Source organism: Anomalospiza imberbis, assembly GCF_031753505.1.
Source record: "Anomalospiza imberbis isolate Cuckoo-Finch-1a 21T00152 chromosome W unlocalized genomic scaffold, ASM3175350v1 scaffold_31, whole genome shotgun sequence".
Lineage (NCBI taxonomy): Eukaryota > Metazoa > Chordata > Aves > Passeriformes > Viduidae > Anomalospiza > Anomalospiza imberbis.
Window position 1 is genome coordinate 143,589 of NW_027099315.1, and position 25,424 is coordinate 169,012.

Here is a 25,424-nt window from a genome sequence, read left to right on the forward strand (position 1 = left end):
CTTCTGTTAATGGGCCATTGAGTGTCACTGCATGACTGATAAAAATTACATCATCCCATTGTGAGATGCCCTGCCCAGAGGGAGGAGCCAAGCATTCCATCCTGGCTATAATCTGAGATTTTGGGACACCAGAGCAGCCTTTTTCCCACTGGATTCCCAGAGGAAGACTAGGCCCATGTACACCACTATTGGACCTTCAGAGGAAAACTCCACCCTTCTACAGGATCACTGCTTCAACAGAACCACACCTGTCACTGCAGGAGGACTGCAGCCACCATCCAATCAGACTCCTACCAACACCCTGACTCACAGGATGTCAGGTTGTATTCTGACTCTGTCAGTGTTTTTTTGGTTGATGTTTGTACTATTACATTTGTATTTTTTAGTTTTTCTAGTAAAGAACTGTTATTCCTATTCCCATATCTTTGCCTGAGAGCCTTTTAATTTCAAAATTATAATAATTCAGAGGGAGGGGGTTTGCATTTTCCATTTCAGGGCAGGCTTCTGCCTTCCTTAGCAGACACCTGTCTTTTTAAACCAAGACACACATATACAATTGTATAGACCTTGCAAATTAGCATATCTGACAAAGATTCCCAAATGAGAAGTTTAAATGAATGGCATGACATCTTCCTATTCTAAAGTACTCCCCCCAGATGGGGCTTGAACCTAGTTTACAAAATATATTCTAGAGAGAGTCTTGGTTTCTCAAGATAGCATAAGGCTTTCCAGCCTCCAACTGTGAGGCCTTTAGGATGTTTGGTGTTCTTGCCTAGTAGAATACCAGGACTAAGCTGAGGTATCAGGCTAAAGAATTACTGTTGCATATAGGTAAAACCTTAGAAAGGGAAGGCCTTGTAAAATCATGGATCAGGCCTGCTACTTCAGCTAAGCAGAAAAGGACTATGGGAAAGTGACTTAGATGAATTAGAGGTAGAAAAACAAGTTATGTAACCATCGCGTGTTCACATCGTGGTCTATGGTGGTTGGTAGAACTATGTTTGTTATGATTTAAAACTGTAGCTGATAACCGGTTAATTGCTTTAAAAGGCCAGGTTTTTGGAATAAAGCAGCTCTCTTTTGCACCTGCCTGGGGACTCTACGTCACTACAGACCCTCACCTCACAAATTACAACTATGTATGCTAAGAATACTGAGAATACATAAAAGGTATATTAAAAGAAAATGCAAAAAATCATCATGGCATCAGTAGTGATAGGATGAGGTGGGAATGGTTTCAAACTGAGAGTAGGATTAGATTAGATCTTAGGAAGACTTTCATTACTGTGAGGGTGGTGAGGCACTGGAACAGGTTGCCCAGAGAAGCTGTGGATGCCCCATTCCTGGAATGGGCCAGTTTGGATGGGGCCCTGAGTGAACTGGTCTAGTGGAAGGTGACCCTGTCAATGTCAGGGGGTTGGAATTAGATAATCTTTAAGGTCCCTTCCAACCTAAACCATTCTACAATTCTATGAATTTTCTAGAGTGGTGTTTCTGGCCCATAAGACCCCATGCCATGGGTATTCCTGAAGACATGGACCAGCACAGTAGTTGCTGTGGCCAGTGTGCACTCTCCTGGGTAACCTTAGGGCTGTCCCACAGTGGAACATAATAAGTAGCTCTGAGAAAGCACTGGTTTAAACCATGCTGGTTGAATTGAATGCCTTCTTTTTCCTCTCCGTGCTTGCAGGTCAGAAGATTCTTCACCACAGAAGTGATGTCTTAGAAACTGTAGTCCTAATCAATCCTTCAGATGAAGCAGTTAGCACTGAGGTAAGTCAGAAATATTTCACTGGATGTCTCATAAAAGCTCCATTAATTGGACAGGTTGAGAGAAGCTCCTAACTGCAGACAAGAGGACAAGTTAAGAGAAAATATAATCAAAAACATCAAAAAAGCCCCTTGATTTTTTCCTGTTTTCCTGGACTTCTTGATAACGCTTCAAAGACATAGAACAGAAACATACCACTTAGCCAGCACTTATTTCCTCATAACACACCAAATTATTTTCTTGATGAAGTGAAGATAGCTGTGGTGAAGCTACAGTTGGTTTTCTTCTGTTCCTTCATTGTTTGGTAGCTCTGGCTGCCTTTTTTGCATATGAAAAAGTACCTGAAAAGAAATCTAGTTCCTTGAGATAAATTTAGGTCCTCGAGAAGAATGACCATCTACGTGGTGGTGATGCTAGATTGATCTATGTGATCTGTCCTTCAAAAACTGTATGGCATGATCAATGGACTCTGAAGAGTGCACCAGAAGAGTTCTGTCAATTCCTCATGAACTTGCTAGAGTAGAGCCAAATAACTGAGTATGTAATTCAAAGAAAAAATGGACACATTTAGCTAGTGATATTGAAGGTTGTAAAAATTAGTGATAATTACATTGCTAGCCAGTGCTGAGAAGCACTGACATAGTACAATTTATTTTGGGAAATGAAATGACTCTGTGTGGTGATTTGAGAGTTTCCAGATGCCAGGCACCCACAAAATCCACTCACTCACCCTCCTCTGCTACAGCTGGACAGAGGAGAGAAAATTTAATGAAGGCTTCATGAGTTGAGATAAGGATGGGGAGAAAACACTCCAAGGGCAAAACAGGCTCAACTGAGAGATATAAAGTGAATTTATTGCTAACAAAATCAGAGCAGGATGATGAGAAGTAAAAAAGTAAAATAAACCCTTAAAAACACCTTTACCTACCCCCCCCCTCCCCCCACAGTCTCTCCCTCCTTCCCACTGACAGTGCAGGAACACAGGGAGTGGGGGTTTTGGTAATTTATCACCTGTAGTTTCTCTCACTGCTCAGGGAGACAAGTCGTTCCACTGCTGCACCATGGAGTCCCTATCATGGGAGACAGTTCTCTGCAAACTTCTCCAACATGGTTCCATCTAACGAGTGACAGTCCTCACAAAACTGCTGTAGCGTGGGTCACTCTTCCACGGGATGCAGTCCTTCAAGGACAGGCTATTCCAGCCTGAGTGCAAGGCCCCTCTCTCCATGGGTCTCCCACAGGATTACAGTCTCCTCCAGGCATCCAGCTGCTCCAGCATGGGCACCTCCTCCATGGGCTGCAAGAAGACAGTCTGCTTCACCATGGTCTTCACAGGCTGCAGAGGTATCCTGGCTCCAGTGCCTGGAGCACCTCCTCCCCTTCCATCTTCACTGACCTTGGTGTCTGCATAGTTGTTCTTCTCATGTGTTCTCACTCTGCTCTTCTCTGGCTGGAATTAAAACTGCACAACAATTTTTTGTTTTTCTTTCTTCTTTCTTACCATCATCTCTAATTGGCCCAGCCTTGGCCAGTGACATATCCATCCTCAGAGCCATCAGGGATTGGCTCTGCCGGACATGGTGGAAGCTTCTAGTAGCTTCTCATAGAAGCCATTTCTGTGGCCGCCCCCCACTACCAAGACCCAGACCATGCAAAACCAACACACTCTGCTTGCAGTACTTTGTCAAAAATTCTACTTATTTACCAACATGAAGTGATATCAAACACAAACAAGAAGAAACTTTCATGGTTTGACCCCAGCAGCAACTAAGTACCAGGTTGTTAGGATCCAATTATTAAAAGATGCCTCCACCCAAATTAAGGTACAAATGTGGCCATATGCCAAAGTCAATAGTATGGATTTTATTTAACAATAAATGGGGGGGGGGGGGGGGGGGCAGGGGGAGAAAGAGAGAAAGAGACAGATTAATTAGAGAGATAGCCACCACCATGTGGGTCCCTGCATCATCTTGCTGGCTTTTCCTCTTCTGATCTTCTCAGTGGTGGGGGTCCACTGGTTTTCTTCTGGAGGTACCACTTATACAGTCCAAGTCCCAGGTATCCACAGAGCATAGATGGTGTTCCCACAACCTGGGCTGGCATGTGAACAAGGACTTCCTTCCTTTCTCACAGTTTGCCATGGTAGGAATTTTTGTCCGACTAGGTACCCACATCTTCCTCACCGGGCCTGACATCTTCCTTTTCTTGACATCTGCACTTATCACATGTTTCTACAGTACAATTTTGTCTAGTGTCCCAATTCCAAACCTTCTCCTCCATTTAGGCCTGGAATTAACACCTTCCTGTTTGCCAGCTGTGCCTGTTTTGGTGGCTTATCTTTTGGGAATTTCCTTCTTTGACAATGTTTTGAGTCATTTCACTGCATTCTTTAAGTCCTGACACATGCAGCTACTCACTCACTCCACACTGGGGAAAAAGAGAATCCAAAAAAAGGAAACCTCGTGGGCAGAAATAAGAACAGTTTAATAATTGAAACAAAATAAAATGTAATAAAATAATAAAAAAATAATAGTAACAATAATAAGAGTAATGAAAAGGATTGAGAGAGAATAATAAAACCCAAGAGAAAGAAGTTATGCACAATACAGTAGTTCATCATCTCCTGACCAATGCCCAGTTAGTCCCCTCCTGGCCAACTCCCTCCAGTTTCTATACTGAGCATGATGTTCTATGGTATGGAATATTCCTTTGGCCAGTTCAGGTCAGCTGCCCCAAACTGCAGTCTCTATTCCTACACCTCTCAAGTGGATGGACTACAATATGGAGACTAGAAGAGCAAAGTCCCTCCCACTGTAAGAGAACATTAGGTCTGTGATCGCCTAAGGAACTTGAACATATATAAGTCTATGGGACCTGATGAGATGCATTCCAGAGTCCTGAGGGAATTGACTGATGTAGTGGCCAGGCCACTCTCTATGATATTTGAAAAGCCATGGCAGTCAGGTGAACAAGATAAAGGAAAAATTGCACCCATCTTAAAAAGAGTAGAAAGGAGGACCCCAGGAACTACAAACCTCATCTTTGTGCCTGGGAAGATTATGGAACAGATCCTCCTAGAAGCTATGCTAAGACACATGGAGGACAGGGAGGTGATTTGAGACAGCCAGTACAGCTTCTCCAAGAGCAAGTCCTGCCTGACCAATCTTGTGGCCTTCTATAATGGAGTGACTGCATCAGTGGACAACGGATGCCATCAATCTGGACTTCTGTAAGGCTTTTGATACAATCCCTCACCACATCCTTCTCTCTGAATTGGAGATATGGATTTGATGTGTGGGCTGTTCAGTGGATGAGGAGTTGGTTGAATGGTCACATCCAGAGGGTAGTGGTCAACAGCTTAATGTCCTGATGGATACTGGTAACAAGTGGTGTTCCTCAGGGATCTGTATTGGGACCAGTGCTATTTGATATCTTCATCAGTAACATAGACAGTAGGATTAAGTGCCCCCTCAGCAAGTTTGCAGATGACACCAAACTGAGTCGTGCAGTTGCCAAATCTGAAGGACAGGATGCCATCCAGAGGGACCTGGGCAGGCTTGAGATGTGGGCCCATGGGAATCTCATGAGGTTTAATAAGGCCAAGTGCAAGGTGCTGTACCTGGGTAGAGGCAACCCCTGATATCAATATAAGCTAAGGGATGAATGGATTGAGAGCAGCCCTGCCAAGAAGGATTTGGGGGTGCTGGTAGATGAGAGGCTGGAAATGAGCAGGCAATGTGCACTTGCAGCCCAGAAAGCCAACCATGTTCTGGGCTGTATGAAAAGAAGCATGACCAGAAGGTCAAAGGAGGTGATTCTGTCCCTCTGCTCCACTCTCATGAGACCCCACCTGGAGTACTGCATCCAGTTCTGGAGCTCCCAACATAAAAAGGATGTAGACCTGCTGGAGTGAGTCCAGAGAAGGGCCATCCAGAAATGCCAGTAGGATGGGATGCCACCCAGAGGGACCTTGACAGGCCTGAGAGGTGGGTACGTGCAAACCTTATGAAGTTCAACAATGCCAAGAGCCAAGGTCCTGGACCCAGGTCAGGGCTATCCCAAGCATAATATAGGCTGGGCTGATGTGGACTTGGGGTTGTTGATTGACAAGAAGCTTGACGTGACCTGAGAATGTGCACTTGCAGCTGAGAAAGCCACCTATATCCTAGGCTGCATCAAAAGAAGCATTACCAGCAGATTCAAGGAGGTGATTCTCCCCCTCTGCTTTGTTCTCGAGAGACCCTATCTAACCTAGAGTACTGCATTCAGCTCTGGAGTCCTCAGCAGAGTAAGGGCATCAGCCTGTTGGAGAGAGTCCAGAGGAGGACCATGAAGATGAGAGGGCTGGAACACCTCACCAATGAAGACGGGCTGAGATAATTGGGACTGTTCAGCATGAAGAAGAGAAGGCTCCTTATAGCAGCCTAAAGGGAACCCAAAAGAAAGCTGGAGAGTGACTTTTTACAAGAGCATGAAGTCATAGGACAATACATACGATATGTCATAAAAAGGCTTGGTGAGGTCATGGCAGCCACTGAAGGTCAACCCATCACATTTGCAAAAAGTTTACTGAACAGTACAGAAGTATACAGAATATACGGATTTTTCTTAGCATGCAAGTAAATCTCCCTCTGGAGGGAAATAGTGATTATTACTAGCTATAGTGAGGATAAAATAAAATAATAAAGCTCTAGTTTAAAATATTTAACAGTTATTTCAAAATGCAGAAGTTTATTTCTCCATTGTAAGTTCCTTTGAGCCATCAGGCATCTACATAATTTATTACTGTTTTGAAAAAGGTCTTGGGATGGTACACTTAAAAAAGTTATTGTGTCCATAGTTAGTGGTATCATGAGATGTAAATAGTACATGTGACTGTATCTGAGTGCTTGATTATAATTATGGTGAAACAGAAACATCCTTAAACTTTGTAGGGAATTTAACAGAATGACAGTCTAAATATGCAACTTCTATGTGTGATTTAAGGTTGTTGCTTTTTAGTGACATTTTTGTAACAGAATGACAAGCAATGCTGTACACTGGGAAAAAAATTTGGCCTTCCAAAAACAGTCTGACATATTAGCATGTGGGATATAGTCACCCAAGGGTGTCCTGATACAGTGTTATTAAAATTCAACAAAAGTTATGGAAGGAATACATAATTTTTCATTCAAATTTTGTTATCTTCTGCTCCTTACTCTATTTTCCCTTGTGTCATTACTTTTATTTCCTTTCTCTTTTTTGCTTGCCATGGTTTTACCCCAACTGGCCACTAAGTACCATGCAGCTGCTCGTAAGTTTCACCCCCACCCTGGTGGGATGGGGAGGACAATCAGGAAAAGAAAAATAATCATGGGTTCAGATAAAAACAATTTAATAATTGAAACAAATAAAAGATAATAACAATAATAATGGTAGCAAAAAGGTGAGAGAGTCTTCCAGCCTTCTTAGCCTATTTTGCCCTTCAGGACTGCCTCCCAAGGAACTGTCTCAACCAGTCTCCTTAACAGGCCAAAGTCTGCCCTCCAGAAGTCCCAGGTGGCAGTTTTGCTGACACCCCTCCTTATTTCTCTAAGAATTGAAAACTCAATCATTTCATGATCATTATACCCAAGACAGCCTCCAACCATCACATCACCCACCAGTCCTTCTCTGTTCACAAACAGCAAGTCCAGGGAGGTGCCTTCCCTAGCTGGCTCCTTCACCAGCTGTGTCAGCAAGTTTTCTTCCACACACTCCAAGAATCTCCTAGACTGTTTTGTCTCTGCTGCATTGTATTTCCAATGGATATCTAGTAAATTGAAGTCCCCCAGGAGAATGAAGGCTAGCAGTTGTGAGACTTCTCCCAGTTGCTTATAGAATATTTCATCTACCTCTTCATCCCGGTTGGGTGGTCTATAACAGACTCCCACCAGGATATCTGCCTTGTTTGCCTTTCTTCTGGTTCTTACCCATAAACACTCAACTCTATTTGTGCCATCATCAAGCTCCAGACAATAAAAATACTCCAGAACTTGAAAATGTTTTGACAGTCCTATGAAGGCTTTGGTGCAAAATATGCTTTAAATTAGATGAGGTAAACCTTATGTTCTCAGAGGAATGTACAAACACATGATAACTCCCATTATTGATGTGTTTCTTTCCTCTTTAGGTGCGCTTAATGATCACAGATGCTGCAAGACACAAGCTCCTTGTACTAACTGGACAGTGCTTTGAAAACACAGGAGAACTCATTCTTCAGTCAGGGACATTCTCCTTCAATAATTTCATTGAGATCTTCACAGATCAAGAGGTGTGTTCAGAAAAGCATTTTCCATATGTTGTCATGTGATGGCACAGGTTTTTAAGAGACTAAAATTGGCCCTCTTGTTAGAATTAGCATTAACTAACTAATGCTGATGCTTTTTACTCTTTATTATAGGCTTTCTTTAAAGACATTTAATTTACTTCAGTTTTGACATAAACTGTTTTACAAAGGAATTACATTTTAATTTGGGGAATTAAATTGTAGTTTCAAGAAAGAGAAAACCAAGGAACATTTTGACAATGGAAGGAGACAGTGTGTTTAAAATATACAGCTTGTTTATCTAAGGTGCACATCCAAAGCAGTTGAATTTGACAGCAGGTTCTTGCCTGATGGCAGTTAGTAATAAGTAACATGAAATAAGACAGACTATCTGTTGGAATGGCTGTAGTTTTTGCACCACCTACCTGTTTGGCTTCTTTACTGTAGTGTTTAACATTTTGATACTGAAATCTAAATCTTGTGGGATTTTACAGAAGAAAAATATAATAATGAAACATACCAATATTTAATGCTGTTTTTTCATTACTTGTTATTTTGCTGTTTTGCTTAATGTATTGTCTGAAAGTCCCTGTAGGGCAGGAACCTGTATTAAACAAGCTGTCACACTTAATTTGGCTGCGGTGTTAAGTATATATTTAAATAATCTGTATGGATTCATCCCTAGGTATTTTGTTCCCAAAATTAAACAGGAGCATTTCAGTGGAGTGAATTTTGAAAGTTCAGCACTGACAAAGAAAAGTTTGTATGAGTTCCATTGTGAGCTTGTATCCATTTGGGGACTTGGGAACAGACTTTTTAGCAGGGCCTGTTGAAATAGGACAAGACGTAATGTTTTTAAACTAAAAGAGGATTGATTTAGATTAGATATAAGAAATAATTTTTTTTTTACAATGAGAGTGGTGAAACACTGAAACAGGTTGCCCAGAGAGACTGTAGACCTTCTACAATAAGGTCACCCACCTAGTGGATGATGGGAAGGTGATGGATGTAGTTTTTCTGGATTTTAGTAAGACTTTTGATACTGTCCCTCACAGCATCCTTTTGGAAAAGTTGCCCAGCTATGGGATGAGTGGGCTTATGGTGAGCTGAGTGAAGAACTGGCTGAAGGGCATGGCTCAAAGGGTTGTAGTGAATGGGGCTATATCTGGCTGGTGACCAGTCACTAATGGTGTTCCTTAGGGCTCAGTTCTAGGGCCATTTCTGTTCAATATATTTATCAATGATTTCAATGCAGGAGTTAAATGCACCATTAGCAAATTTGCTGATGCTACCAAACTGGGAGGTGCTGTTGACTCTCTTGAGGAACAAGAGGCCTTGCAGAGGGATCTGCATAGATCAGAGCATTGGGCAATGAAATTTAACAAGTCCAAATGCTGGATTCTGCACCTGGGATGGAGTAATGCCAGACATGAGTATAGATTGTGAGATGAGTGGCTGGAGAGCAGCCCTGCAGAAAGGGATCTGGGCATGCTGTTTGAGACAAGTTTCACTTCATTTTTTTTTTTGCTTTGTTTTTTTACAGAAAAGCCATGTCTGACATAGGAGTGAGATTTATACTCATATCAAATGGTTTCAATACAACAAAGATAGAAAATATGTATTTTCTGCTTTATTTAGTTATTGGCATGATAACTTTTCTTTCAATTACAGCCATTGTCTTTGTTGCATTTTATTATTGGTAAGTGCTGAAAATAAATTATGTAACACAAAGAAAGGAAGCAAGACAAGGACCACAGAGATCTGCTGCAATCAAGCATCTTTTTTTATATATCCATTTCTTCTGCTGATTCAGTTTGTAGTCCAAGACTTTCAAATTATTCAGCTGCAGTCTAATCTATGTTATCTTTATGAAAGCTACTCCTATAGCTTGAACTAGCAATTGAGTGTCTGCAAAGAAGTTTGTGGTTTTTTGCATGATACCACGTGGGTATATTTTGCATTGAATTTTATGTCTGAATTAATTCTATAAAGTTTATATAATTTGGTGGTCTCTTTGTTAAGTGCAAATAAAACAGAAATGGGCTACATTTGACCTATTTTCCTGTTAAAAAAAAAGTCAAATGTGTCTGTGGAATTGGAAGAACATAAAAAGTATATCATACCTTTTCATGTTTGTGTACTAATGTGGAAACACCAAATATTGTTTTTTAGTTCAGACTGGAATAGAGCAATAGCTCTTCATACTATGGCATAGAACGTTTTGTTTTCTGTGCCTTTATTTCAGTAAATCATGTTTGTTCTAGCATGTTGTGGTTTAGGAATGGTACTCCCCAATTTAGTGACCTCACCAAGACTCTCCCAAAACAGATGCCGCTCTGTCCCCCTCCACCCCCATTGAAATTACAAAACGCAAAGATCATGGGTTGAGAAAAGAACAATTTACTGGAAACAGCAATGAGGTAAGAAAACTAACAGTAACAGCAAGAATGTTAATAATAAAAGCTATAAGACAAAGAAACTATTTACATGGAAAACTTTGACAAATACTGACTGGCGCTTCCTGACCACATTTTTCTCCTGACCGAAAAAAGGTCACCCTCCTCCTCTGAAGCCAGAGTCCCTTTCCCCCATCCCTAGCAATGAGATGTGTTGGTATTGAATAACACTAGGGTCTGGCCATGCCCCCCTCCTGACTACTGTAAAAAATTAGCCCTTTCCTGGGCTAAACTAGGACACATATTTTCAAACACTGTCAAAATTAATGGAGTTTTTCTAGATTTTCACTTTTGTGATCCATGAGTTGAAAATAAAAATAATGACAAGATTGTTTTTGACCATAACACTTTTTTTCTGGCTCTTTCTTTATCACTGAATTTATACTTTTTTACTTATAAGACTATATATATAAAGTATTATAAATATCTATTGCATAATATTATATATGCATTTTTATATATATTCGTCATAGCTTAACCCCAGCTGGCAACTAAGCCCCACATAGTGGCTTGCTCATTTCCCTCACAGTAGTGTTGATGAGACAGTCAGAGGGGAAAAAATGTGAGAACTCGTGGGTTGAGATAAAGACAATTTAATAGGAAAAGCAAAAGCCACACATGCAAGCAAAGCAAAATAAAGAATTAGTTCACTGCTTCCCATGGGCAGGCAGGTGTTCAGCCATTTCCAAGAAAGCAGGGATCTATCATGAGTCATGGTGACTTGGAAAGACAAATGTCATCACTTCAAACATCCTCCCATTCCTGTTTCCTTCCCTAGCTTTATATGCTGAGCATGACATATGGTATGGAATGCCCCTTTGGTCAGTTGGAGTCAGCTGCCCCAGCTGTGTCTCCTTCCAACTTCTTGTGCACCCACAGACTACTCATTGATGGTGTGATATGAGAAGCAGAAAAGGCCTTGATTCTATATAAGCCCTGCTCAGCAACAGCTAAAACATCCCTGTGTTATCAACACTTTTTTTGAGCACAAATCCAAAACACAGCCCTATAATAGCTAATATGGAAAAAAAAATTAACTCTATCCCAACCAAAACCAGAACAATAGAACATATATAAATATATTTGCCTCATAATCTCACAAATACAAAACTTGCAACTTTTTGCATTTTTGATGGAATAAATAATTTCTTAGTGTTCTGGAAAGCTGTCCTGCAGTCTGGGAGTCAGGAGCCAGTCTGCAGAAAGAACTGTGGTGTTGTGAAATACATCCTGTGTAAGGAGGAGGTGTGGAAGGCAGCTGCTCCAGGAGGATGCTAGCCTGCTCTGGGCTGCAGTTATTCTTTCTGCCTGTTAAGAGGATGTGCTGTTTCCCTTAGATATTTGTCTGGCTCTTCTGAATGGATAGGGGCAGCAGGTAGACTCGTGAGCGAATGGCAGAGATAGTGGCATCTCTGGCAACATTAGCTTCATAGTCCTCATCCCCTCTAAATTAAAACTTGTACTGTTCTCCTATAAAGGGTAGAGGAGGGAGGGGAGAACATTGGGGTACTTTCCCCCTTTAGGTAGCAAGGAAGGGACCTTTCCTCATAAGCTGATCCTTTGTATTTTAAAAAATACAGTAGAAAACTAATTGCGATAACTGGTACCTTTAGCTTCTAGGATGGGTACTCAACAGTGCAGAAGCAAATGAAAAAGGTTTTACTGATCAGGAACTATTATGTTCTGATATTAATTGTAATTAAAAAAAATAATTTACATGTATCTTATGGTTTTGTTTTACAACCTTAGATTGGTGAATTGTTGAGCACCACACACCCTGCCAACAAAGCCAGCTTAACTCTTTTCTGCCCTGAGGAAGGAGAATGGAAAAATTCCAACCTTGATAGACACAATCTTCAAGACTTTATTAACATTAAGCTTAACTCAGCTTCCATATTGCCCAAAATGGAAGGACTCTCTGATTTCACTGAGTATCTGTCAGAATCAGTAGAAGTGCCATCACCCTTTGACATTTTGGAGCCTCCAACTTCAGGAGGCTTCTTGAAACTCTCCAAACCCTGCTGTTATATTTTCCCAGGTGGAAGAGGGGACTCTGCATTGTTTGCAGTGAATGGATTCAACATGCTTATCAATGGAGGATCTGAAAGAAAATCTTGCTTTTAGAAACTTATCCAGCACTTGGACAGGGTAGATTCCATTCTACTCACTCACATTGGAGATGATAACCTGCCAGGAATCAATAGCACGCTTCAGCGAAAGATAGCTGAATTAGAAGAGGAACAATCCCAAGGGTCTACTACCAACAGTGATTGGATGAAAAATTTGATCTCACCTGATTTAGGTGTTGTATTCCTTAATATACCTGAGAACCTGAGGAACCTGGATCATAACTTTAGAGTAAATAGGAGTGTAGAAGAAGCTTGGTTTACTCTCCAATATTTAAATAAATTGTCTATGAAACCAGAACCTCTTTTCAGAAACATAGGAAATACCACTAACCCTATAATTTTATTTCAGAAAATGGGAGTTCGCAAACTTGAGATGTATGTGCTTAATCCTGTCAAAAACAGTAAAGAGATGGAATATTTTATGCAGCAGTGGAGTGGTACTAGCAAAGATAAAGCTGAATTCCTGCTACCAAATGGCCAAGAACTAGACATCCCATTATCCTGTTTCACCTCTGTCTCATCTCTCATTGTGTGGCATCCAGCTAATCCTGTAGAAAAAATAATCCGAGTTCTGTTTCCTTGTAACAGCGCACAATATAATATTCTAGAAGGACTAGAAAAACTCAAACACTTAGACTTTCTTAAGCAACCAATGGTTACACAAAAAGACCTAACTGGAAACATTGCTAGTCCAGCTGTGAAACAAGCAAAGTTGAAACAGCGAACAGACAACAAGGAGAGTCTGAAGCCTGCTGCAAAGACACCAAGCAAGCCTGTCAGAAAGGAACCTAAAGAAGAAACACTGGAGCCTTTGAAACCTAGTCCAGCTCTGGAAAAGCTTCAGAAATTGGAAAGCAAAGAAAAAGTTTCTGTTAAAAAAGAGAAACCAGCAAAAGGGGAGACCAAACCTATAGCAGCAGAAAAAGATGTTAAAAGTAAAGAAGAGAAAAAATCAGAAACTCCTGAAAAACAAGCTACAGATGTAAAAGCAAAAGTGGCAAAGGACAAGCCAGTGAAAAAGGAAGTCAAAGCAAAACCTGAAGAAAAGAAAAAAGAAAAGGAAAAGCCAAAGAAAGAGGTTTCTAAAAAGGAGGAGAAAACACTCCACAAAAAAGAAGAAAAACACCAAAAAAAAGAGATCAGGCAAGAAGTTAAAAAAGAGGTGAAAAAGGAAGAGAAGGAAACTAAGGAAATAAAGAAAGAAGCTTCACCAAAGGAAGTTAAAAAAGAAGGTAAAAAAGAAGAGAAGGAAATTAAGAAGGAAGAAAAAGGAATCAAAAAAGACATCAAAAAGGTTCCTAAACAAACAAAGATATCTGCTACTTCAACTGAAGTCAAAAAGCTGGCAGCAAAGCCTAAACCGCAAAAGAAGGAGGAACCTACTAAAAAAGCAGCTATATCTGCTGAAAAGCCAAAGGAAAATGTAAAAAATAAGACTGTCAAGAAGGAGATTAAAGTCAGTGGAGCTCAAGCTGTCCTTGCAACAGTTGGAGCCACTACCACAACTGTAGCAGCTGCAGAAATTGCAGCTAGTGGAAAAGAACTTAAAGTTGAGAGATTCCTTATGTCTTCACCAGAGGATTTAACAAAGGATTTTGAGGAATTAAAAGCTGAAGAAGATGAAACAATAAAAGAATGGAAACTTCAAGTTGCACTCATAGAGAATGAACTAAGACTCACTGGCATAGAACAAAAAGAGACCTTTGAAGTCCAAAAAGAAAAATTAGATCATGAAGGACCTGCTGAGTCCTCTGATGAAGGCATAATTACCACAGAGGCAGAGGGTAAGTGTGAACAAACACCTGAGGAATTGGAACCAGTGGAAAAGCACAGGGCTGATGACCATGCAAAGTTTGAAGATGAGAGAACTGTCTTGGAAGTATCATATGAAGGAGGAAATTATGAGGAAAAGGCAGAGACAGAGGAAGCTGAAGAGCGAGGTGAAGATGAGGAGGTAAAGACACAACTGGTCACTACAAAACCATATCTGAAGAAAGCACGAAAAATGCAAGAGAGTTCAGAAGAAATAATGGCTGAAAAATATATTGAAAAGGCAAATAATGAGGCATCAGATGAACAGGCTGAGGAAGACAGGGAAGAAGCAGTAGAAAAGGCATTAACCGAAGAGACTGAAGAAGACAAGGAAGACAAAGCAAAAGACATTAGAGATGAAGAGGAGACTGGAAAAATAGAAGCTGAAGAAGACTGTGTGATGGCTGTAGTAGACAAAGCTGCAGAAGATGGTGAAGTTGAAGATAATTATGGCCTATTTATACTTACACCAACAAAATACTCAGAGCCTCAGTCTCCAGCAGTTGAACTGGCTTCTTCTGTCCATGATGAAACATTACCTGGTGGCTCAGAAAGTGAAGCCGCTGTTTCTGATTAAGAAGATAGAGAAAATCCACCTGAGGAATTCACAGCTACTTCAGGTTATACACAGACTACCATCGAAATAGCCAGTGAACCAACTCCATTGGATGAAATGTCCACGCCCCGGGATGTCATGAGTGATAAAACTAACAATGAGGAAAGTGAGTCACCTTCTCAAGAGTATATGTACATTACCAAGTATGAGACATCATTGTACTCTCAAGAATTTGCTAGACCTAAACTTTCTCTACTTCCAGATGCTTTTAATGGATTATCAGAGGGATCCAAAACAGAGGCCACAGAAGGTAAAGATTATAATGCCTCAGCTTCTACTATGCTACCACCTTCATTAGAGGAAGACAAATTCTGTAAATCTGCATTCCAAGATGTATATTGTCATAAAGGAAGTGAAATCCAAAGCACTGACAAATTAGAAATCAAAGAACCCTATGCAGAAGATGGTGGAAAACACAGTCCAGCCAAGAGCCCAGCTAAGAATTTGTCCCCTCCCTCACCTGTTGCCAAACCACCACTGAGTGAATGCAGTGTGAACTTTTCACTTACTCCCAATGAGATCAAAATCTTGGCTGAGTCTGTCCCCATTGCTACATTGTCTGATGTACATCAAGAAGTTGCCAAAGAGCACTGTGCAAGCCCTGAAGATAAAACATTAGAAGTAGCAACTCCCTCACAGTCTGCTGCTGGTAGTGCTGGCCACACTCCTTATTATCAATCTCCCACGGATGAAAAATCCAGTCAACTTCCCTCTGAAACCAGTGAAAAGTCAACAGAAGTTCCTGTTATCTTTGAACTCAGTGAAGACAAAGATGAGTCTCTCAAACCCAGAATTAGCCCTATGGATGAGCCTGTGCCAGATTCAGAATCTCCTATTGAAAAGGTTCTCTCACCTCTACGGAGTCCACCACTGGTAGGTTCAGAGGCCACTTATGATACATTTTTGAGTGCTTATGTAAAGTCTCCCACTAACGATTATGGAAATCCTTCTGAGGGGAAACCTGAAAAAAAAAATCACCTGTTCAGATGAACCCAGCTTCTGAAGTCAGCTCTGTGAGCCTTTTCCAAGAAAAACAAGGTAAAAAAAGTATGGAGTTTATGGTAATTAAGGAAGGTTTCAGCCTAGAAAGGAAAATGGAGGATACAATACCCAGCATCTCTCAGTCTTCACTGGTCTTGGATCAGCAGAAGTTAGCAGGTGATCTCTCACCAACTCAAATAGATATTGTTCAGTTTGGTTCCTTAAAAGAAGACACCAAAATGTCAATTTCAGAAGGCACTGTTTCTGACACATCTGCAACTCCAGTTGATGAAGTTGTAGCAGAAGATACCTATTCCCATATAGGACGAGTAGCTTCTGTCTCTACAGCATCTGTTGCTACTAGTTCATTTCCAGAACCAACTACTGATGATGTATCTCCTTCTTTGCATGCTGAGGTTGGATCCCCCCACTCTACTGAAGTTGACGATTCCCTTTCAGTGTCAGTTGTACAAACACCAACAATGTTTCAGGAAACAGACATGTCTCCATCTAAAGAAGAATGCCCAAGACCCATGTCAATTTCTCCACCAGATTTCTCACCTAAAACTACAAAATCAAGAACCCCAGTGCACAATCACAGATCTCCTGAGCAGTCAACTATGTCAGTAGAATTTGGTCATGAGTCCCTTGAGCAGTCTTTAACAATGGACTTTAGTAGGCAATCTCCAGACTATCCTACTGTAGGCACTAGTATATACCATATATCTGAAAATGGACTGACAGAAGTAGATTATAGCCCTTCAGATATACAGGAGACTATTTTTGCATGGAAGACTTCCCCTGTGGAGCAGTCATCTTGCTCTCAGGAGAAGGATATTTCAGAAATTATTTCAGTTTCTCAAATTGAAGCTTCATCCTCGACTTCATCAGCTCATACACATTCCCAGTTAACTTCACCACTGCCAGAAGAAACCTTTTCAGGTGCTGTTCCACCCAGACATATGTCACTACATTCTTCTTTCATTTCAGAAAATATGCAGAGCCTAGGAGAAAAGCTTTCACCAAAGTCTGACCTGTCTCCATTAACTCCAAGGGAATCTTCTCTGTACTCTTCTAGTTTTCAAGATTCACCTCCTGCAATCACAGAAGCTGTGTCAGCTACTCATACATCTTCATTATCTTTGCAAGTATCCTCTGTCAAAGCATTTAGTTACCAAGAACCTCTAACAAAATACAGTCCAGAACCTTTAATCAGCCCAGAAAAAGAATATTTAGAGAAAAGCAGGTCACCAGAAGAGCCTAGTTATTCTTACAAGGTCTCAGAGAAAACTATTAAGTCACCAGAGGATATTAGCTACTCCTATGAGGCAGTTTCAACATCTAGATCACCTCAGTTCACAGATTATTCCTATGAGATGATAGAAAAAACCATGGGGTCACCAGGAGTCACAGATTATTCCTATGAGATAATTTGGAATGCTACCAGATCACCTGATGCTATGGATTACTCCTATGAGACAACAGGGAAAGCCACCAACTCACCTGAAGCCACAGATTTCTTATTTGAGACAACTGGGAAGGATGACACCAGGTCATCCAAAGCTACTACCTATTCCTATGAAGCAAGTGCACATTTTACTCCAGAAAAATCTTTAGCAGAATCCCGTCAAGATGTTGACTTATGCCTTGTGTCCTCCTGTGAATATAAACATCCTAAAACTGAACTTTCACCGTCATTTATCAACCCAAATCCCCTTGAGTGGTTTGCAAGTGAAGAACAGTCTCAATATCAAAAGAAACCATTAACTCAATCTATGAGAGCTCAGCCACCTTCTGGGGGAAAGCAGCAAGGGTGGCAGTGTGATGAAACCCCTCCCACATCCATGAGTGAGTCTGCCCCATCTCAGACTGATTCAGATGTTCCCCCTGAGACTGAGGAATGCCCTTCCATCACTGCAGATGCTAACATTGATTCTGAAGATGAGTCAGAAACCATTCCGACATACAAGACAATTACATACAAACAAATTGACCCACCACCTGTCCCAATGCAGGATCACTGTCCTTCCCCTAGGCACCCTGACATTTTCATGGTTGATCCAGAGATTTTGCCCACTGATCAGAATTTGGGTAAACCTTTGAATAAGGACCTCAAAGAAAAGACAAAGACAAAAAAGCAGGGTACTAAGACTAAGCTGTCTTCTCCTTTTAAAAGAAGTGATGGTAAATCAAAACAAGTGGCTTCACCAAAAACAGCTGTAAAGGAATCTTTGGACAAAAATTCCAAAACAGTTTCTCAAAAAAAAGGAGTCTGTGGAGAAAGCAACCAAAAATATCTCTAATCCAGAAGTAAAGTCTCGAGTGGAAGAGAAAGATAAGGACACCAAGAATGCAGCAAATACAACAACATACAAGTCAGCAAAGACTGCAACCACAGGTAAACACAGGAGTTCCCTAATGTTAAGATTTTCTTTGTTGTTGCAATGAAGTTAGGTTGCCTTTACATCAGCTGACAATGTGGTTTGTAGCAAACCCCCAAGGAATGTTCATGTTTTAAATATAAATCTGGTGTCTTATAGCCACATTTAAATGAATGAAATTCACTAAATTAAGTTTTGCAATCTGATAAATTTGATGTGTCAGTTTGCTAAGATGCAAAGAATTAGAGGGTACATCAAATATAAAAAACTTAATACTGTCTGAATTGTTAACCAACTATTAGAATTAAAAGTACCACTTCTGTAGGTGAAATGAAATCAGTAGTGAACTAAATTACTTTTTTCATAGTAAGAATCAGATAGGCATAATGTTCTTAACATAAAGTAATGCAATTCAATATTGTGAGAGGCATAGGTACAATCAGACATTGGATGCTTTTATTACTTTGCTTGAATAATATTAAAAATAGCATTTTTAAAAAATTATAACAGCAGTAAGAGCACTTTTAATCAGCTGAGCATGTACATCACATAATCCAGTTGTGATCGGTTGACCTCGGCTGGACACCAGGTGCCCACCAAGCTGTTCTACCACTCCCCTTCCCAGCTGGACAGGGGAGAGAAAATCAAATGGAAAACAACTTGTACATTTAGATAAGGCAGTTTGCTAAAGTAAAAGTGAAAGTTTGCGCACACACAAGCAAAGAGAAAAAAAGAGTTTATTTTCTACTTCCCATCAGCAAATGATGTTCAGTCATTTTCCAGGAAGCAGGGCTTCAGCTCATGCAGCAGTTGCTTTGGGAGGCAAACATTGTAGAATAACCAATGGCCCCCCATTCCTCCTCTCTCCCTTAGCTTTTTTATCTGAGCTGTTGTCAGATGGTATGGAATATCCCTTTGGTCAGTTTGGGTCAGCTGTCCCCTCCCAGGATCTTGCCCACTTCCAGCTCCTTGATGGGGGGAAGGGAATGTTAGTTGTGACATTGTGCTAGTGCTGCTCAGCAGTAGCCAAAACACTGGTATGTTGTCAATGCCTTTCTAGCTACAAATGAATGCAAAGCAGAGCACTGTGAGGGTTGCTATGGAAAAATGAACTCCAGCTCAGCCAGAACCAATACACAGTTAAAGTTTTATGCCATCAGTGATGACTAAATATCCAGAAAACTAATGTCATTTTGAATTACTGTTGTGTATTCCAAATAGTAATAAAATATAAATTAGATTACCAAAGGAGACATTCTGCTAGTATTTTGTTTCTGGCACATCTTGTTAGAGTGTTTTGGGGATACTTGGATTTTGCTGTTTTCAGGACTGATGTTTTATTGAAAACTTTTTACAAGGAGCAAGTGTAGGATTCAGTACAAGCAAACCAGCATTCAGGTCTCTGTAGCTTCATCATTTTAAGTGGTCCACTATTCCTTTCTTACACAATTATTTGCATGTTGCTCCTAGTAGACGTTTTTCAAAGCAGCAGTGCAGTTCCTCATGCTGTACATTTCTCCAGCACTTCAGTTTTATATTAGATTCTTCTTCCTTGAGGCATGCTTCTAAGGTATATTCTAGCACTGAATACAAAGGTCTATTTGATAATGACATTTAAGTGTAATGTCTAATAAATTATGCAATGCTAGCATATACAATTCAGAAAGATGTATCACAGATTTTTTATGATAAAAGATGATAAAAGTTTTTTTTAATATACCCAATAATTTAAAACTCTCTAATCCAGGAAATCTTATCATGCTATGATGCTTATTTGACATATTACCCTGTGATGAATGGCAAGTCCTGCTAGACAATTGTATTGGACTTTCCTGTATTTTCAATATGTAATTCTAAATAGAGTACATTGTTCAGATAATTTAGTTTATCAAATGCAATGGGTTGGCGCTGGCTAAATGTCAGTGCACCTAAAAAAATTATTTATTCATTTTCTTCTGCTATAGTTAAGCAGACGTGGGGAAAAGAAAATTCATGGGGTGAGATAAGGATTAGAAGAAAAACACTTTAAGGGCAAAACTGACTTAAAACTTTAAAAGGTATAAAGAAAAATTTATTAACACAATTAAAAGAGGATAATGAGAACTAAAAATAAACTCTTAGAACACCTTTTTCCTCCCCTCAGCCCTTCTTTCTTTCTCACCGACAGTGCAGGGAGACAAAACATGGGGTTTTTAGTTAGTTTGTCACTTCTAAAAATTTTTCATCAGTTTACTTAGGGAGAGGAGTCTCTTTTGTTATGCCATGGGGTCTTTCCTACGGGAAACAATGCTTTGTGAACTTTTCCAACGTGGTTTTAATTTTCACGGCTAACAGTCCACCCAGAACCTGCTTGCAACATGAAGTCCCTCCCACCGCTTGCAGTCTTCCCACAATTGCTTTTCATGGGCCATTTAGCTTATGGGGGTGTAGTTTTTAAGGATGAGTTGTTCTAGTATAAAAGCAAGGGTCTTCTTCTATTTCTGAAAGCAAGGGTTTTCTTTCTCTCTGTTCAAGCCTCTCACCTGATCCCAGCTTTTTAGTATCCACATGTTCCAGCACCAGTGCCTTTTTTTCATGGGCTGCAGGTGAATGATACATCCTCCCCATGCACTTCATGAATTACAGACAGTTTGTTGTATTATAATCCTCACCACGGCTTATAGAAGAATCTCAGCTCCGATGCTCAGAGCACTTCATCCTCCCCCCCCCTTTTGTACCAACCTTAGTGTTGCCATATTGTTCTCCTCACGAGTCTTCACTTTTTCCTTTTCTCTGACTCAGGAGAGAATCAGTGTTTTTAGGTTCATTTGTTCTCAAGTTCTATCAATTGAAACCTTTTTGATAGAATTCTGTAGCGCTGAAAGGTTAATTTTGTCCAGTCTCTGCAACTGGGGAATTGCTTGCCATGCTTCTCTCTATTGGTCACGTGGCCCCTGCCATGCTGGCTGCTGGCTCTACTCCACGTCTTTTCATCATGAGAGACTCCAAGAAAAGAAAAACCGCTGCCGCCGCTTTTGTCTTTCTGTCCGCAGCATGGCTGGTTAAAAGCAGCTAAGTAAATAAAGTCCATTGAAAGCCATGCTGAGACAATCGTAGCCGTGCGGTGCCACCCCAGCTGCATGGTTGCTTGTGGCACAGGGATGGCCCCCAGAAGTATGGCCCAGCAGCCATGCTGCGGTGGTGTCCAGCGGCCCCCTCTGGGAAGGGGCCTCGGACTGCCCCCCCACCCCTCTTTGGAGACCAGGGAGAAAGACAGCTTCCAGTGATTTTTCGTTCTTAAATATGTTATCATAGAGGCATTATCAGCTTTTTTCTAAGTGGCTTAGCAGTGTGCTGATTCTCAGAGCTAGCCAGCGATTGGTTTTGCCAGGTACGAAAGAAGCTGCTAGCAGCTCCTCACAAAAAATCACTTCTGTGGCTGACTTTTTCCCTCTTCACTACAAATCAATTAATGCAAAACTGAAATGAACAGGGCTAATGCTTTAGTAATGTTCAGCTCTTTATTAAAAAGATCAGCTGGGCAGGGGGCCTGAACGGAGCTTGCCCCCATTGTGGTAGCTTTCCCAGGTGGCCGAAAGGAAGGAGGTGTGCAGGGTCTGTCACTGAAGTCCAGAGCAGCAGCTGTCCCTTCTTCTTCCCTGTGGCACAACCAGTGGCCAAAGGGCAAGGAGGCTTAGAGCGCAGGGTCTGTTGCTGAAGTCCAGAACAACAGCTGTCCCCGCTCCTTCCCTGGTAGCAGCACCAGGGGGCTCTGTCTCTTCCGTCTCCACTTGCCACAGCCTACTCTAGTCTAGTCTCTTTCAGGTGATGATGACAGACAAAAGTCGATCAGGGGATGTTTTTCCCTCTTCCTCAGCTAGGGCATTTGTCTATCCCCCTCTACTGTGCTTAGTTCTTTATTTAGGGATGTCTTCATCCCCAAAAATACTCCCATGATCCCAGGGGGTTTTCTTATTTGCATTTTAGTCACAGAATTTCGGTGTGGTGGGGAGAGGCAGGTTATCTCTAGGTAGTTTAGAGAAAACAAACAGAGCAATTAGCTAATTAACATTTCAATATCAGTACTCAGCTTGAGCCAGCAGTCATTCCAGTGTTGCCATGGGAACTCGGAAGGCCCTGACTGCCTCTCTGGGGAACACCTGGGAACTTTGTTCATTACAAAACCAGCACACCAAACTTCATCGTCTGTAACATCATGAGGAGATCAATAAAACATAAATGGTGATCATCTAGATGAAATTACTGGTTGAATCCTGATTGTCAGTTTCACACCATGATCCAGTGTGCAGCAAAAGCAGCTATTTTTGACTTCTTAGAACAGATACTATGCTATGTATAGCAGAAAAACATGCTTCCCTCTACTTTTTGTGATAAGTGGCTAGTTTGTGCATGCAAATAAAGAACCAGCAGGCAAACACTTGTTCTCATTTTCCTGCAGTAATTGCTTTAAGAAGTTTCTCTTTTCTCCCACATTCCACTTTGCCCATCTTTCTGCTCATATGTAGCATCTTCCTGATGCACCTGTGTTATAGGTAAAAATGATCAAGCCAAATTAATAATTAATAAAATAGATTTTTATTTCATGACCGAGATTTGGTCTAAGATAGCCACAATCAAAAGGTCAGTGCTGAGCCCGGGGATCAGTGCTGGGTGAAACACAGGTCCGACCTCTACAGCATCAGATCTCCTATGTTCACCCCGACTGTTCTGTCCGAGCAGTTCTTATACTGTCTATTCTGCCTCAGGCAGGGTTTCTTTTCTTCTTTTCAACAGTTCACATATTTATGTAGCTTCTTTTCTCTGCATCGAGCTGAACAAAACCCTGTCTGGGAAGCCAGTTACTAGAACTCGGCATTGAGATGCATCTTCCTGATGGCTCTGGCTATCTCAGTCTTAGATATTTATCAAGTATTCATCACTTGGGTGTTCCTCGGATCACCTTGGAGAAGGACCCATCTCTGAGCAAGCCACGTTCATTCACTTGCAAATTAGGTCCTTTTCTCTCTGCTGCCAGCTGTGGTTTCTAAATACTGTGAAGCAATCTTCCCGATTCTGGCTTGAGTGCTTAAGAAACCTTATAAGAATATTTCTTACCAACATAACATATTTCATACGTCTATTTTTCATAAACACAAATTATCCAAAATACACATAACACCTGTAAGACAGTTTGAACATATCAACAGCTACTATGTCTTGGTGTGTGTTGATACCCTAAATCTCAGGACCACTTCTGCATTGCTCCCTGTACCTGAAACTTTCAAAAAGTTGCACTTCTTAAATTGGAAAATAATACTGCCATTTATTGAATGGTAATTCAGTAATCACAGCCCTGTATAGTAATTGTTGGATAATAGTATATTACAGGGAATATTTGGTCAAATGTTGATTATGTGGTAGTGAGTTTTTATTGTATTATATAGTTAGTTATTTTTATTCCATTTTTTTCCTCCCAGTCCAATTGCAAAAAGCATACAAAAAATTGGAACGTGTTAGATGTAGGGGGGTAATTCCATAAGTGTTTCAGGGGACACAGAAGTACAATCGCAGCTATGTAATGTTTAACTAAATCAAGCAATTTTAAGAATATAATCTCGGCAGTTATAGTGGTAATTAACAAATGCATGTTTTAACTAGCCTGTGATATGTTCTTTTGTTGTTTGATTTCCAAAGGAGCTGGGAATAGTAAGTCATCAAAATCTACAGCGGTGCCTCCAGGACCTCCGATGTATTTGGATCTGGTGTACATTCCCAACCATAGCAATAGAAAGAATGTTGATGTTGAGTTTTTCAAGAGGGTGCGATCATCCTACTATGTGGTGAGCGGGAATGATTCTGCAGCTGAAGTGCCAAGCAGGGCTGTTCTGGACTCCTTGCTGGAAGGCAAGGCCCAGTGGGACAGTAATATGCAGGTAGGCTCTTCACTAGTATTTCTACCTGGAAATGTAATCTTCTCTGGAAAGTGACTACAGGAAGCCAGAGTGCCTCTGGAGTGGGCATCAGCTGCTGGAGACAGGAGTTCTCAGCTTGGACACCTTGTTTCACAAGTGATGTAAGAGGACACTCAAGTGAGGGACAGAGCTGCACCATGCTCAAATACTTCTCCATTTCTGACCCTTCTGACCTGTCTCTGGAAAATAAAACAGTTGGGAACTGGTTTACAGGGCCATTTGTCTATTTGATCTTGTTGCTATACCATATATGATCCAAGTTTGGAAACCTTGCAGGTTTTAAGTAGGAAAGAAAAGTGAATGTTTCATGGTTTACACCATCAACGTGTACACATGGGAACTTCATGTGCCTTTCCAACATGATAAATAAGTAAACAAAATATTTGGCCATAATCTGAAGAGCTATCAGTGCAGACTACAGACTGCTGCTTCTCTATAAAGTTGCACCTCAGTACCTTAGAGAACCAAGGTTTTGTTTTGATAAACTGCTTCTTCTGAGTCATTTTATGTTGTTTATATATTTATTTTCTTTTATCCTATCCACACTTTCCAAAAGGGAATCATAATTGTTGGCTAGGACTTCTTAAAAAGACATTTTTCTTATCAGTTGCTTCCGTTGTTCATTCCTCAGGAATTCTCTTTTGTGTTGCAGGTGACCTTAATCCCAACCCATGACTCAGAAGTGATGAGAGAATGGTACCAAGACACCCATGAGAAACAGCAGGACCTCAACATTATGGTTTTGGCAAGCAGAAGCACTGTTGTTATGCAAGATGAAACTTTTCCCGCGTGCAAGATTGAACCGTAAGAAACAGACCATGCACTGCAAGATTTATTCTTTGTCCAGAAATTCATCAGTTTGAAAACACCTTTTCTAAAAATTTAACCCATCTATTTCAGCTGCTGAACTGCATACCCACAAAATGCTATGTGATGTAAGTCACAAAGATTTTTTAGTCTTTGCTGATTGCTAAGGGAAATAACAACATTCCCATAATAGGGTCAAAATTACTGTGAAAATACAGATCCAGTTTCATTTTC

General features: G+C 40.8%; 1 protein-coding gene across 1 annotated transcript; it reads left to right on the forward strand.

Annotated features, from left to right (window-relative positions):
• Nucleotides 1–1,623: 1,623 nt before the first annotated feature.
• Nucleotides 1,624–25,424, forward strand: LOC137465556 (microtubule-associated protein 1B-like). Its single transcript, XM_068177634.1, is given in 7 exon segments — nt 1,624–1,773; nt 7,923–8,063; nt 12,263–16,031; nt 16,034–18,308; nt 18,310–18,449; nt 24,106–24,344; nt 25,036–25,424. Coding segments are annotated over 7 exon segments (6,849 nt in total). The 5' UTR covers nt 1,624–1,644; the 3' UTR covers nt 25,192–25,424.